Raw genomic sequence first — 16,510 nt, 5'->3', positions numbered from 1 at the left:
GAAAAACTATTCGGTTGGGATTCTACAAGTTCATGATGATATTCATTAAGGGAAAAGATAGGTACAACATTCAGATATAAACAGTTGAACTCAACGTCCAAGTCCTCATAGAAAAATACCATTCTTGTCGATAATGTTAAGTTATTCCACATCTTTTCAAATATGATTGAATGTATTTGGAAATTAATTTTATTATCAACTGGCGAACCACACAGACTGTACATACACAGATTCTACATCAACGCAACATCAAGGTTCTACGGAAATTGCGCTTTTATTTTTTTAATTTGAGAAAAACAATGGATTTTCCGTTTAACGTTGCCTATCATGGATAAGTTAAATTTTTGAAAATTTGAAATAATCGGTATCTTTGAACTTGCTCTGCTTATGTTCCATTTCCCATAAGCGTGCGTCTTGCTGTGTCCGAATGCAATTTTTCATAAGGACAATGTTACATTGTATAACGGTTTAACTACTGTTATGTATCGATTTGATATTTTGAGTTTTCTCTTTCAATTTTGGATAAAACATGATATTTCTTATATTGATAACTATAATACGTGTGATATGAGTAATATAAGTATTAATATAAATAAAAATGCAATTTTATACAGGAAATGATCTCTGGGATTATATTATTCAAGCTCGTAGAGGGGACTAAGCAGGCCGTTTTAACAGAATAGGTTCCAATAGGAAGTGGACCATGCACTCGCATGTTTCATCGATTGGAAATAATAGTGCGCTAAAAACATATATTCCATCATTATCCAATGGCTTCCCCTTAAAGTCTTCCTAGAAATCTGTTGTGATTTGAAAGTGAGTAGATCGTAAAGTCCCCTCATGATAAAAAAAGAGGCATGTGCTGCATAGCAAATGAATTTTCATCATGATGGCCATAATATTATGTTCTTCACAATTCTCGTGAGCTTCTAAGGACTATAGGTTCTTTTTTTTCTTATTCTTCATGCTTTCTCAGTACTATATGCTATACTATACATACTATTCTATAAGTATAAGTATATAGCATATAGTATGGTAATACTATATACCTTCCTCAGTCCTACTATAGGTTCAAAGCTTTTTTTCATCCACCGAATGGTGGAGGATGAACGGGTTTGCATGTTGAAAATAAGTCTTTTATATTTGCCGTATCTCCTTGATGATCGGGAGTTCTTGTTGGCTGTTCGGCGAATAAAGTAATAGCTTGTGGAGAATCTGATGAATTTAACACGAAGTGAAACCGTTCCTATACGTGTACTTCCCCTTATTATTTGTCGAGGATAAATAAAACTATGATTACTTTTTTTATTGGGACTTAAATGGGGACCTAGGGAGCATTTGCATTTTTATGCGAGTTGTTGTTTTTCGCAATCATAACTACATCGTTATTTGGGATGAGTATATATCCGAAGTTTTGTTGCCCCTTTTTTCGGAAGCCGATTTTACGAGGCATTTCCTGGTTACTTTTTTAGATTTATGTATTTTATTTCTGAAAGATACATCTTAGGTGAGCTCTAACTATATAAATTCAGTGTTTATCCATAAGTTGTTATGTATGGTGGTTAACTTTTTGCATTGAAATATGAAACAGCCGATAAAAAATCGTACTTCAAAACGAAATTGAATTCTTATGTGCATAAAATAATTCAATGTATACATTAATTCTGCGTCGAAGTCGTTTAGTAAAGCCAAAATTGTTTGGAGCTCTTTATTAAGCACAGCGTCTGCATCACTTTCAATAGCTCCTATAAACCTTCAAAGCAAATTTCAAATGAAAGATTCCATCCGATGTTCCTTTATGAGAAGAAAATACAATTAAAGTTGTGTGAGGGTTCATCTGATGTGCCTCGATTGAACGCTCGAATGATTTTGCGTGTAGGGCATTCATGTGAGCATTAAAATTTAGGCCCATCCCTATCGATAATGAAATTTCCTGACTAGGATCCTTTGAGGATACGGGAAAATGGGATAGCGGCTGGAGCAAGAATTTTTTCGTCCACAAAAATTTTAGTTCTCTGTAGAACACAATTTTAAATTTCCATGTAATAGATTACATTGAAGAATTTGGCACCTTTATGTTGACGAATGAAAGATATTTCTTCGGATAACGCATAATGAAAATATGTTGAATATCCGAAAAACAGACTCTGATTTCTCCCACATATGATATGTGCAATAATTAAACAACTTATTAATTTATATGGTTGTTATAAGGATGAATCCATTTATAAGTTCGTAATTGCAAAATTGCTCCTCATCGTTTTTCTTAAGGTGTCTGCAGAGTGATGTTGAAAAAAAAAACAATTCAAATATTCTTATTATGTATAGGAAGCCCTGAATATTCGAATAAAATGTAGAATGTATTTGTGACGTTCCTTTTCGCAATAGCTCTTTTCAAGGCATTAATGAGTTGGCAGCTTAGGAGCTTAGATGAATCACATTTATATCAAATTTCAGAGGGAAGGTATATATGGAAATATAAATTAGATATCTATATGTATATTCATGGGGACATCATATATGGTAGGCTTAGATGAGGGCGAAAAAGGATTTTCATGACGAACGGAATGTATTTTAGTAGGAATTGAATATTCAATACACCCCTAATTGAATTTACTTCGAATTGATACCGTTGACTCATTCAATATTCATGACATATTTTAATTATTCCCAGAGTGGAATTGATAGGTACTGCTTTCGAAAGCTCTCATGAGACACTTAATGAAAACAATTTCGTAATCGTTTGATTTTAAAGAATTCTTTGTTATTTATCATATTTTTTATGTGGGTTCAAATACGAAACGTTCAAGAACCAAATATCTTTCAGATCAATTAAACTACATTTTCCTCTCATCGAATACCTTTACCTATGCCTATATTTAAGTGTGTAAAAGTATGGAGTAGGAGGTTCAATATCTCTGCACTAAAGACTGAATGATATCCCGTCTGGAATCGATGATGAGTAAATACCAGAGCGAGGTAGGTATTCGATGGAAAACGGATCGAAATATTTTCATTTATTGCACAGGTCTAGGCAATCCATCGTCCCCGATCTTCACTCTTATAATTATTCTGATTGAATATTGAATTGATGTGGCCGATTACGATATGAAAATGCACAATTGGACTTTAAACAGATTATACGATTTTCATGAAATGAGTTAAACCACGATACGTGTTTCGCTAGCACAATAGCATCTTCACCCACCTTATAGCGAAACACGTGTCATTGTTGATAACTCATGTTGGGAAAATCGTAGGTATAATATATATGTCAACGCGCATACCTACATATTTTTATAAAGAAACTTAATCCTGCAGTATTATCAATAGCTGAAAGATGAAAGTGACAAGTTCATATTAAAACATTGTTATAAATTCTTGCGATTCGTCAGAGTCGAATCGCTGTGTTACAAAATATAACAGCATCGACCAAGATTTTTCGTATTTCAACGAAAAACGCAAACTCATACACTCATACCATACCATATGTTCTCTCTTTTCAATATAAGTCATCCGTTCTTGTCGGAGTCAGCGGTTTTGCAAAATTGGTCAAATTAGAAGAGATCCTGTCCGATACATTCTGGGGCCGGACGCGCACCGTGGGGACGCAGACGGCTGTGAAATATTTCATGCTGTTACAGAAAATTATGTGACGTTCCGTAATTCAATTTATTATATCTCACTTTATAGCGAAACTGGAAGACCTGCTGCCTGTGCCCTCTATCATCAAGAGATAAGGAATATGCGTTTTTGCCTGTAAAATGGACCATGAATTTCTATCTTTAATTACGCATATAGAGATTTTTTACATATTGATTTTTTTCAAGTAAGTAATCGTCCAGAGTTGAGGGTCTGAGGATTGATGATATTTCAAGATTTAATATCAATGTAAGTTTGGTTTCAAACCACCGAAAATGGAAAAGAATTACACAAATATTCAGATCCATTCGATATAAAGAAACCTTGAAAAGTTACGATTAGGTATTTATCATGTTTCGCATATATCATTCTTGTTAAAGTTCACATAAATATTTTGTCTATAATATGTTTACGTTTAAAAAGAGTGAGATTTATATATTCAGTACCAGTAGCGGATCCAGGGGGGCACGTGCCCCCAGGACCAAAAACTCCTCCCTCGCTTGCACTAATCTTTCATATGATTTTTAAACCTATTCCAGAAAAATTTACGTCAGTGGATACGAGAATTGCCCAACAAAACTAAAATCTGGGAGATCTGAATACGACGTTTTTAGATTAGAACAGAATTGAAAAATGAAACGACTGAGTTGTATGTACCTTACGTCATCAGTCACCCCTGCAGGTTGTTTATTATGAATTCGACTTTTATCTCATTCCAATAATTTATTATGTACCATAGAATGAACCTAAACGTAATTATGAGAATGTGAAGAAATTGTTTATAAATAAGTGAAAAAAAAAAGTTTGTTCGAATTTTGTAATGTTATAAGAAATGAAATAATATTTATAATATATTCAAAATATTTCTCTGACGAATGCGGGATTTCTTCATGAAAGGTTATATTTAAACATAATCTTGTTCATATGAATCCATTTATTCATAAACTCATAAAACTTTTCTACACTTCCTCCACTCGACGGAAATGGAGTTGCGATTTCAAAATTCCGTAACGTCACTACGACAGCGTGACAACTTTTCGAGCAAGCATTATTAAAAAAAACTCATATTCGAACTTCATACGAGAAGAACTAAGTGGAAAACTGTCCAACTCGAGAGGAAGCGACTATGTTTGAGTAAACGAGAAACAGGGATATGATAGAAAAATGTGTAAAATTCCGTCAGATTCATTCACAGACAGAAGGACCGAAACCCATCTCAATGTCCAGTCATGATGGAAATTTTATACTTTCAACAAAGGTGCGACAAATAATTAGGTGACATCAAAGCTGTGGTAGAATTATTTGGAACTACGACCAACTTAATATTTTCATCCTTTAGCGTATGAACTTTCATTTATTTCACAACAAGCAACTCAATAATAAATAATATAGGTACATTAAAAATAATAATGTATTAGCTATCAATGTACGTCCTTTCGGAGAACGAATGCGTAAATTCGTTTAATGTGGAAGCAGATACCTAATTGTTGCCCTAGGTCTTAGAACTCACACTTAGAATAACGCCTCAGTGAGGAACGTATGCTTCAGATTTGACCACTGTTGTTAAACGCGGCAGTTTATGACAAGGTGAACATCAAAGTGATCTACCATGTTGTTTCTTCTATGAGATTGATATTATGGTAAGTATGTCTTTGTAGACTTAAGACTGGGAAGCATTTACTAGATTTTAAGATTTCCCCTCATATCTGATACATATTTATCAATCCTCAATTTTCTCTGGAATGAGAAAATAGCGTCAAATTACGTTCTTTGGAACTATTGCATTTCATGAAGGTGAGAAGTCGACGAGGTACAAATTGGAGTGCAAATACTGAGAGTGGTGAGGATAAAAATGTAATAGGTGAGACGGGCTTAATAAAATGTTTCGATGTTATGTGATATTATATGAGATGGAGTATGGACCATGATCATTCAGGTATGCTATAATCTAACAGGAGTCTCAAAATGTACCTTCCTCTCATATCCACGAGACGAGCTTTACGAAACAGTCGAAGATCTCTTACGGCTTTGCTGGTGCTAATTCCCAGTAGGTAAGATATAATAGCAATATTGAAAACCGCATCCCCTAGTTCTAGGATTACACACAAAATTGTGATTCGAGTGATCACATTTTTGATAACTGTTATAGTTACAGTGGCCCGAAGAGGTAAATTTCGGGATATATACATAGAGTAGATTACATTTACATTCAGTGTGAAACGAATGATATTGTCGGCATCAGAAAGTAAATTTTTCGTTGAAACCTTTAACGAATTTGTACAACCATTATTCGCTAAAACGAAGAAAATTGCGTTCGCTTCTGCTGGATGTATGGGTAAATTGCTGGTTCTTCAGGATTCGTACAGAGGCATTGAATATTCAACCCAAGGGGGTTTATCCTAAAAGGTAGGGCTACTTAGGGAAAAAAAACAACAATATAATGCTTTTCGTCGATTTTTTCTATGGGTTGATCCGAAGTCGAGAGGAATTTGTTCAACGCTCAACATAGTTTTATGTATTTCTTGAGTGAAAATAAATACACCCATCAGTCAGATAGGCATAAACCCTAACAAATACCCTCCCCCACAAGAATAATATAATTGTATCCTTTTAATCCGATTGGAAGGATCAATTTGAATAAGAAAGAGAAGTAAAGAGAGACGCATCAGATCCGAAATATCGTCCTGCCGAATTTGAATAGAGATCCATCGGATCCTTTCTGGCTGTCGAGATAAGGAAGGATACCGCGCTTGCGTCCAAAGTGTCGCGTGTGAAGTAACGGTGTGTCCGTAGTTCTTCCGCGTTCTCGAGAGGAAATAGGCGCTGGGCAAAGCCGTAGTTTCGAAAACGCGCTTCCGGCTTCGTCTCGAATACATCCAAAAATAACGCGCGCATATGCAGTTTTTTCAAATAACTTATGCAATTATTTGTTTTTATATTTGATTGGTTCGTTATAAATAAAAGGAATACTTCACCCGATTTTGTGAGTAAGTGAATTAAAAGGGTTTTAGTAATCTAAGATCAGATGCTCCAGGGAGATGCAACTTTCGAAAATTTCCTAAAATTTTTCCATTTTTTCTTTCTAAAATTCCTCTGATTTATAAGTTGTTGAATGCTACTCTTAACGATAATACGATTTCTACTTCGGCATATGTCGAGATAAACAAATAATTACCAGATAACAGAATTTTTGGAAATTCAATTAATTAATTGATTCACAATATTCTTTATCCTTAAAATAAATGTTTTCAGATGAATTTAATATATTTCGGCTTTCCAATTTAATATTCCTTTAAATATGGAATAAATACAAGCAATAACAGTATTTTGCAAGTGAAGATGTCTTATGCCAATGAATTGATGAAAAACTCATATTATTTCGAGGTAGAAAAGATTGAGTAGTGCATTTGCAACAATAGTATACACGCACATGTGCAGAATATATAAAAAGAAACAAAATATGTCAAAAGACGAGACACATAAAATTATTTCTCAAAAAATTCCAATTAATATTAATTATGACTGATCATTTAATATACTTGTAGTACCTATTGCTTGAATGGCTCGACACAAAACGCAAAAAGAATGGCATAAAATTTATCACAAAACTTGCATAAGAGAAGAATAGAAAATTGCTTTCAAAACGAGAAACTTGAGATTCTTTTGATGAAGCACTTAATCAGTTGTGAAAATCTGTTTTTTCTCATCGTTCACCCTTTGTCGACTGTTTCGGCTCCTGAAAAACAGTTTTGCAATCACAGATCCATTCATTAACTTACGAGTTCGTAATGAAAAATTTCAGAGCAAGTTTTTTTTACTCCATCATATCTTTCTAGGTTAATTCCGGAAACTTTCTTGGAGGATCGGTGTGTAATGAGAAATCGAGTTTGAACTTTAAAGTGTCCTTCCCAAGGGAGGGATGTTCTGAACTTGGTTGAACTAATTATAAACAGAAAAAGCCCTGGTGCAAGTGTGTTTTCATTTTGTGTTTTATGAGTGAAGCAACTTAGGACGAGCTTTTTCTCTTACGACCATAGTTTTCCGCATTCAAGGAAATGTACCACAACGTGATCTTCGCCTTTGTTGGCTTTCTTTTTCAAGGTGAGTGTTTTATTATATACATCGCAAGTTCATAGTATCTAGAAATATTATACTCCGAGGTTCGAAGGAAATATATCCATATGATATCTGAACTTTATCATGTTTTCATTGTTTTCAAAGATTTGTTTGACTACAGAGAAGAAATAGATAATAGATATATGTATAGCCTTTCTGATGAAAACGGAATATTAATGAATTTTTCAAAAATGAAAAGGATTTCCGGTCGAGCTTTTTTTATTCATTGGCACACTCTTGCTAGGCAGTTTTGAAAATACCCCAGCCCAGCGCCACCCAGCAGGTGAAAACCAAGTTCGAATTCACCTTCCATGATCCCTAGAACAAAGCTGAAATTTCTATTAACTCTTCCTATAAATTCTTAAATGTAAGGTCCGAGGAAAGGTCATAGATATATTAGTTCCTTGTTCCTCCATACAAGATACAAATATTAGGTATATGGAAAACATTAATGAGAAATTAAATTGAGAGTGTCATTGAATGGTTATTTTATTATTACATACATTCTATAAGGTAAGGGTATATTGAGTACTTGAACCAAAATTGAAATCATGGAAATAGATTGATGTGAAGAACTAATTGAATCTTTATTTAGAAGAGAGTATAGAATTGGATAGTGGGGTAAAAAATTACCACTTATTTTCGGAGCTAATGGACCTCCTGGTCAGAGCCCATTATTTGCTCTATTAGAACCGAAGGTATTTATTTTACAAGTCGAAAAAGTATCGGCGAGAAAACTTCTTGAAACCCGTCTCGCACGGCTCTTATTAGAAGTGGGTCAGAGAGAACAACTTGGGAAAAATAAGTTTCTTCTGGGGAGCTCAAATATCCGAGTTCATTATAAAAGTCAAGAAGTATTGGGTTATTTTGTTCCTGTGTCAACTTCCCAGTTTTCATCATTGGTAAGAATCTGCTCTGAAGAGTAAGTTGTTCATTCGATGAATTCGAAAGAGAAATTGGGCAAGTTAGAAAAGTGTCTCATATTTCCAATCAATTCGCAGTGGATAAAGTTTGTTGAAGTTTGTTGGAAAATGGGAAATATTGGATGAAAGTTTGTGGGAGAAACATTGGCAACGACCACTTGTAATGAGGAGTAATTTGCGCTTTCAGTGTGCAATTATACGGAAATTCTCAAGTAAATTGATGGAGTTTTGCTCGATTTATCCGCATGAATATTCGTAAACGTTCAATTTTGCAATATCATTTTTTTGTTTGTATACCGACAACGAAATAACACCCATAGACTACGACGACTTCGTCATAGATGCAGAGTCTTTGCATGCTAATCTGAATTTTATTCTTAAGAATATGTTATATTTTTAATGGGTATTCTGAATAATTATTATAAATAAATTCGAATAAGGGATGGAGACTTGAGATTGGTATAAGCCAAAAATGAATTCGAAATCAGGAATTCTCAATCTCATAGGAAGCAAAAGTAGTGTCCTTCGGCAGTAGAGGTGTAATGGAAATACGTTTATAAAATGCCAGAACGCTATCTTAGGAAAAAATCGGTGATGAGTTATGGCCGCGTCAAAAAGGACGAGGATAATCCATCTAGAAATAGGACCTACGAAACTGATACTTTCGTTACAACGCTCATTCTAATTAGAGCCAGAAGTTCGTTGATGTATTGTATGTTGAATAAAAAGATAAGATTCATTTTTTCTCGTGAAAAATGGACTAGAATATGTTCTGAGAAGCCTTTCTGAAATATGGGTCAAGGGATACAAATGTAAGAAGTTTGTGAACCGCTTCAGTAAGTAATTCATCCTCGAATTCATCTATGCCCAATTTTATCGAAATTTTTTCGTTTAATTTTGCAAAGGAAAAATGTTTCATCATCAAGAATTTTGTCTTCGTATTAGGTTGGTGTTGAATTGGAATAGTAGGACATGCGAGATTGATACTTATACGCATATTCATGTACTTAGTCTTTATTCTCCAAAAATATCTTCTCTTCGAACGCAGTAAAAACTCCGCCAGTAAATATCCCTGAAATCCATATTTCATGAAAGCAGATGATTTTGATGTTCAAAAAATTCTATAATGAAATGAAATATCGCCTATAGGCTAGAATTAAAATTCCACTTTTCCAAACCGTAAGCCCGATGACGAGTAAATTTCGCAAGATCCTGGGAAACATTATATTATAGCCAAGTCAAGCTTGGTGAATTTAAATTTTTAGCAATATTGGTTTTTCAATATATCCCAAGAAAATGTATTTTTATACATTTCCACAGAAAGAAACAATGCGTAAGTCTAGTCCTTAGTTGGATGGGTTACCACTCTGGTGATGAATTTCAACAAAAAGGATCTTTCCTTCACGACAGTGCTCTCCTCATATTTCATTCCTTTTTCGAAAACCAAATATTTAAATCAAAACGCATAATGATAAGCTTAATGGATTTAATGGATTTTACAGATTCTAGAGAGCCTTCGTTCATAATAATAATAATTTGATCAGTGATCACTACAATCGATGTTGAATAATGGTGTTTTCGTATTGCATTTGCCTTTCAAAACATCCATTAGGTTACTATGAAGTGCTTCTTTTCGAACCTTTTTGGTCATAAAAGGCAGTAAATCTCAGCGATTGTCTAGCAATCACACGCAGCATAAGAACTGATTTACGATTTTCCTATTCTCAGACGACATCGTAAATACTAATGTGACCATAAAGATCCCTGAAAAAGAAAACCAAGCAGCCGTAGATAGCCGAAATAATGAGCGGCAGATAGATGGCTTCCATTCCTGCTGATGCCCCTTTCCATCCCTCACCATATAGATGTTTGGGTATTTGGGTGTTCTAGAAATAACAGTGTTTTTCACTTGACTGATAATGTTTGACTCATGAATGATGATGGTAGCAATTAAAGAGAAAAAAGAAAGATGGAAGGAAATGTGGACTAAGCAGAAAACTTAATTTTCTGAGAGCTCCTGGGGAATTGAACGTAAGTAACTGCATAGAACCAAATATGACATCTTCTAAAAGAGCAACTCTTCTAGTAATCAATCTAGAAATTTCATCGAGCTCTCAGAAAGAATCATCGTACATATTTTGTAAGATCATAGACATCATCACTAGAAGACTCTAGTGATGAATCTGGATATTTCACCTACTTCTTGAAGAATTTTTAACTGACCCCATCATTTGAAAAATTTTCGAAGATCGACTTTCGACAAGCATATATCTCAGAAAAATGATCGTAGATCCAGATTTGGAATATATTTTGAAAGAGAAGCTCGGTTAGTTTTCAACTAACCCCATCTTTTTGTGAATTTTTGGAAGGTCGAATTTTGACCCGTGTATTTCATCGAGTCGTTTCCCGTTTGTACGGTTTTTATTTATTCTGGAAGAGAAGGATACACATCAGATGACAGAGTTCTCTGTATTAAATAGGGATAATTTTTTATTGCGTAAAAGATCGATGTAAAAGGCTAGCATGTCTTCATTGCTGTCCATTAAATTCCAGGACAGTTCAGGCAGCGTTATCGATGGAGTCCGCGTATTCTGAAAAATGGGCCTCAATAAAAGTGCAGGATATCCCCGAATTGTATCGCTAATGTCATATCGGGACTGAAGGCAAACATACGGCATTATCATGATATGATTTTGTCTGTGCCTGTCTATGGGTTTATTCGGAGAAATTCTTTCGACTTGAAAAATTATGTCGAACTATCCTAATAATTGAACTGAAAACGTATTACCTACATATGATTTTCCCAAAAAAGAATTTGTAAATTACAAAACACAGTCTACCCACCTGAAGAAGCTATTTGATAGCGGAACACAGGTCGTGGTTCAAAAATTCACTTTTGTGAAAATCATATTATCTGTTTTTAGTTTAGTTGGTATCCTAAAAAGTCGGATCACTACATTTTTCACGACTCAATTAATTATTGCTGTAGCACGAAGCGTTTTTCGAATGATGCTGAAATTTTCATTCACATCTCTGAAATAAAATTTATCTGGTGCTTTGGGACGTTTCTTGGTGATGAGACACTTGAGTCAACAGAGTTTTTCCGTATAATCTTTGAGTACCTCTGCCAGACTAATAAGTTTCTAAATATTCGAAAAGAGAAGGTTGAAATGAATTCGAAAAAAATTGATTATCATAGTATGAATTATTTTTGAAATGTATTTATTGAGAATGCACTTTATGATTCGTTTATGATCGAACGAACTCTAAGAGCTCGCATTTACAAATGAGAAACTTCAACTTTCCGAGTGAATAAATGTAAAACAGAAAATCATTCGTCCAAGTAATATTTATTTTAATACAAATTTTTTGTGCAGGTTCGATATATGTATTCAGTTTGCAGTTTGGAGCTCAATCATCGACATTTGGATCAGGATATGAGCATGTGACTAGCGGTACATGATGACTAAATGTAAAATGAATGAATTTTCAGTTGCGAAATTCAAATAAATAACGTTAAGTGCGGCTCTGTCCTCAAGAGATTATTCAGCTATAGCAACATGTCCGAAATGAAAACGTCCGTTCAATTTTTCTTCATTCGGCACTGATTCCTTCCCATTTCGGTTGATTGCCGAATACTGATTGGATTCTTCGATTGATCCCACAAATCGACCTCTTTATTACGCCGTACCGTGTGTAACTCATATCATCTATAAACAGCCCTCCCGTGAGTCTGCTATAAGATGAAGTCTTCTTTCCTTTCGTTCGAGCTACGCGAGATGTATTTCCAGATGAATTCTGGTTGATAGTATACAAAGGTCATTTCTGACCTGCCTTTTATCTAACTGATCAAAATATTGACTTGAAATTTATTGTATTTGATTTATTAATGGAACGCATTCCTAAACCTTAGATGGAAATTGTTTTTTTCCACACCACGAGGTTTAAGCTACTCTCCCGTATTCATTTTTATTCTGGATAGGTATGGTTCTATAAATGTACAGTTTCAGGGTATTGTTAAGTTTTTTTGATCATGACAAACGACACAAGTTGTTTTCTTAACAAGTGCAGAAAAAGGTAGGTGTTTTAATGTTGCAACCGTTTAGGAAAGTGACTCTTTTCGACTTGAAACGCGTGAGGGAAAAGGGTTGAACACGCACTGTTAAAAAAACTATATTTCAATTCATACTTACCTACCCAATTTCAGTACTGGATGGACGATATGAATGGGAACATACATAGTTTAATGAGTATTTAGGGGTGAGGGACCCTCAGATACTTATTAAACTACTCTCATCTCATTTCGATATAAAGCCGAAGAGGAGAAAAATTGCTCCGAAAGAAGTATTCGATGTAATTTGGTCTGAAAGTGTATTCGGGCAAAGCGCAAGTTGTGTTATTCATGAAATGCTTGTATATAAATACCTCTATATTTCACAGACATTGACTAACTGTTAATGTTGAAACTAGTCCCATAAACCGTAGGGGCCGACACAACCCTTATTCAGTTTGACAAATCGACTTCATAACGTTTTCGTGCGAGTTGCTGATCTGTCTTCATATTCGACCTCTACTCATGGAATGAGATTCTAGAGATGTTACTTTTTATGTTGAGCTTAATGTTCATCCAGTTTTTCAGGTACACGAGTCATATTTCAGACTTGTGTGGCATTGTGAAAATTCATTTCATCCTCACTTCAATATAACAGATTTTTAAATGCTTTGATTAATATATTTTTGATATAATGATATATTTATTTTTTATTCTTTATTGATCACTGTTAATTGATTTTTGCCCTGCATTTTTAATTATATTCTTGTAATGTACTGTAACGTCCTTGAACAGGGGTGTGGACAACTACAAGTAACCGATTTCATGTCAGGATTTTGTCATTTGACTCGATTGGGGAGGGCACAGAGATCATTTTAAACCGATGGAAATTCATATCAATTATACATATATGTATTTGGTAGATATCTACCCAAATATATATCTTTTAATGTCAACCACCTACATATGTACAAACAAACAAATTCTACCTTCTCATGATTATAGTAGGTATAAACTATCAGTCGTTTTATTATTTCAGTCATACCAATGTGGATATTTATTGTCCGTAGACTCGTAAGTCTACGCTTTTTAAACGTAAAAATACTTCAAGAAAGGACAACCCTATGTCACCTTTTTAGGATCACAAAAAGACAGTTTTTCCTGTTGCAAATTTTTCTCGACTGCGGCAACACAACAACAAAATAACTTAATTGTAAGATGGTCCATTATAGTTTCCCGAACTCAATCTAGATGAACTTCTTGCGTATCCACGTAAAACAGCGTAATATTTCAATTCAACTCTATGTATAATATATAATCCTGACATGAAAATTGCCCATAAATTTCATGGTCCGCTTTACGAAATCCTTTTAGTCTGATTGCTGGTCGATTACTCACTTACCTTTAGGAAAGAGACATCAATTAGGGCATTTTTGAAGGAAACTAATGAAATTGATCGAAAGGGATAGTGGCCACTCGACTGAATGAAATCTCTGGAGAATTCGGGTAGACCGAAATACTTTATTTCCTTGTGTGTACTCAATCGATTCTGGGTGACGATGATAACCGTAAAAATGAAGTAGAGTTTGATTTTATGTCAATTCATTTCCAATGGAAATCTCTTTGGTATGAACATTTTTCTGTTATATTGAAAAAATTCAACCTCGCCTTTTTTCGTTATAACTATTTATACGTATAATATATAATGTGAGTTACTTCACACAGATAGTTTGATTAGAAACGCAACTATCAATTCTACATTAATGTATTCGATTTGAATTGATTCAAATATGAACTATGAGGATTAAACTTGTTGCTTCTGTTGTTCTGATGGAGATGCAATAAATAATTTGATGAATAAGATTGATAAAAATATTATGTTTTTAATGCATGTATGTACTTACATACATGGTCCGTACAGGGTTTGCCCCAGAATTTTCAATTCAGTTGTATAATCGTAAATCCCAATTGGATCAGACGAATATCACAGGAGATATCACAGATTGAAAATTGCAATTTTAGAAAAATGCCATTTCCAAGACGAAAATCTAAACGAACGGAGATAGGCTTTCGAAATTGCTTCCAATAGATCCAGCGTGTTCGAAAACCTATATTTTCAAACCAAAATTTCCAATATCTGACACTGTTTAGGAGAAAATATTATTGTTTGTTTTTCCACTTTTCATTTTCGAGTTGACTTCGAAGAGCTCTCTGGAGTGCAATTCTCTATTGAATCATCAACTGTTTTGTTTTCTAGAATCTTCAGATCAAATTCTATGCACTCCATATCTGAGGACTGTAATAGAACATCCTGATTTTTAGACAGAGTAGCAAATAGGTCATTTTAGGGGGGTCTAACCCCTTGCTCATTTTTGACCCAAAAAATCAAAATTTTCGAAATCGAATTTTGGTGCTAGGGTGGAAGCCTAGGCAACGCTGATTATATAACCGGAAATCTCAATTGAATCAGACGAATATCACAGGAGATATCACAGATTGAAAATTGCAATTTTTGAAAAATGCCATTTCGAAGACGAAAATCTAAACGAACGGAGATAGGCTTTCGAAATTGCTTGCAATAGATTAAGCGTATTCGAAAACCTATATTTCCATATCAAAATTCCGAATATCTGGCACTGTTTAGAAGAAAAAAGATGTTTTTGATTTTCCACTTTTCATTTTCGAGTTGACTTCGAAGAGCTCTCTGGAGTGCAATTCTCTACTGAATCATCAACTGTTTTGTTTTCTAGAATCTTCAGAACAAATTCTATGCACTCCATATCTGAGGACTGTAATAGAACATCCTGATTTTTAGACATAGTAGCAAATAGGTCATTTTAGGGGGGTCTAACCCCTTGCTCATTTTTGACCCAAAAAATCGAAATTTTCGAAATCGAGTTTTGGTGCTAGGGTGGAAGCCTAGGCAATGCTGATTATATAACCGGAAATCTCAATTGGATCAGACGAATATCACAGGAGATATCACAGATTGAAAATTGCAATTTTTGAAAAATGCCATTTCCAAGACGAAAATCTAAACGAACGGAGATAGGCTTTCGAAATTGCTTGCAATAGATTAAGCGTATTCGAAAACCTATATTTTCATACCAAAATTCCCAATATCTGACACTGTTTAGGAGAAAATAATATTTTTTGTTTTTCCACTTTTCATTTTCGGGTTGACTTCGAAGAGCGCTCTGGAGTGCAATTCTCTATTGAATAATCAACTGCTTGGTTTTCTAGAATCTTCAGAACAAATTCTATGCACTCCATATCTGAGGACTGTAATAGAACATCCTGATTTTTAGACATAGTAGCAAATAGGTCATTTTAGGGGGGTCTAACCCCTTGCTCATTTTTGACCCAAAAAATCGAAATTTTCGAAATCGAGTTTTGGTGCTAGGGTGGAAGCCTAGGCAATGCTGATTATATAACCGGAAATCCCAATTGGATCAGACGAATATCACAGGAGATATCACAGATTGAAAATTGCAATTTTTGAAAAATGCCATTTCCAAGATGAAAATCTAAACGAATGGAGATAGGCTTTCGAAATTGCTTGCAATAGATCCAGCGTGTTCGAAAACCTATATTTTCATACCAAAATTCCCAATATCTGACACTCTTTAGGAGAAAATAATATTTTTTGTTTTTCCACTTTTCATTTTCGGGTTGACTTCGAAGAGCTCTCTGGAGTGTAATTCTCTATTGAATAATCAACTGTTTGGTTTTCTATAATCTTCAAAACAACTTCACGCACTTCATATTCTAGGACAGT

The 16,510-nt window shown here is 34.4% G+C and overlaps 1 protein-coding gene across 2 annotated transcripts in view; it reads left to right on the top strand.

Moving 5' to 3' along the window:
• Positions 1-6,263: 6,263 nt before the first annotated feature.
• The window catches only part of LOC123322896 (limbic system-associated membrane protein-like), a 127,303-nt gene continuing 117,056 nt past the window's right edge, over positions 6,264-16,510 (top strand). The window contains exons 1-2 of one of the 2 annotated variants that reach the window (XM_044910978.1): positions 6,264-6,625; positions 7,479-7,743. In XM_044910978.1, the coding sequence (XP_044766913.1) occupies positions 7,698-7,743 (46 nt within the window). In that variant the 5' untranslated portion in view covers positions 6,264-6,625; positions 7,479-7,697. Of the gene's footprint in view, positions 6,630-7,478; positions 7,744-16,510 lie in introns of both variants that reach the window. The other variant, XM_044910977.1, reaches the window with a different exon arrangement.

The sequence above is a fragment of the Coccinella septempunctata genome, chromosome 1, assembly GCF_907165205.1.
Source record: "Coccinella septempunctata chromosome 1, icCocSept1.1, whole genome shotgun sequence".
NCBI classification, from domain to species: Eukaryota; Metazoa; Arthropoda; class Insecta; order Coleoptera; family Coccinellidae; genus Coccinella; species Coccinella septempunctata.
Note: the sequence above shows the minus strand (reverse complement) of the source record. Positions and strands in the feature narration are given on the sequence as shown.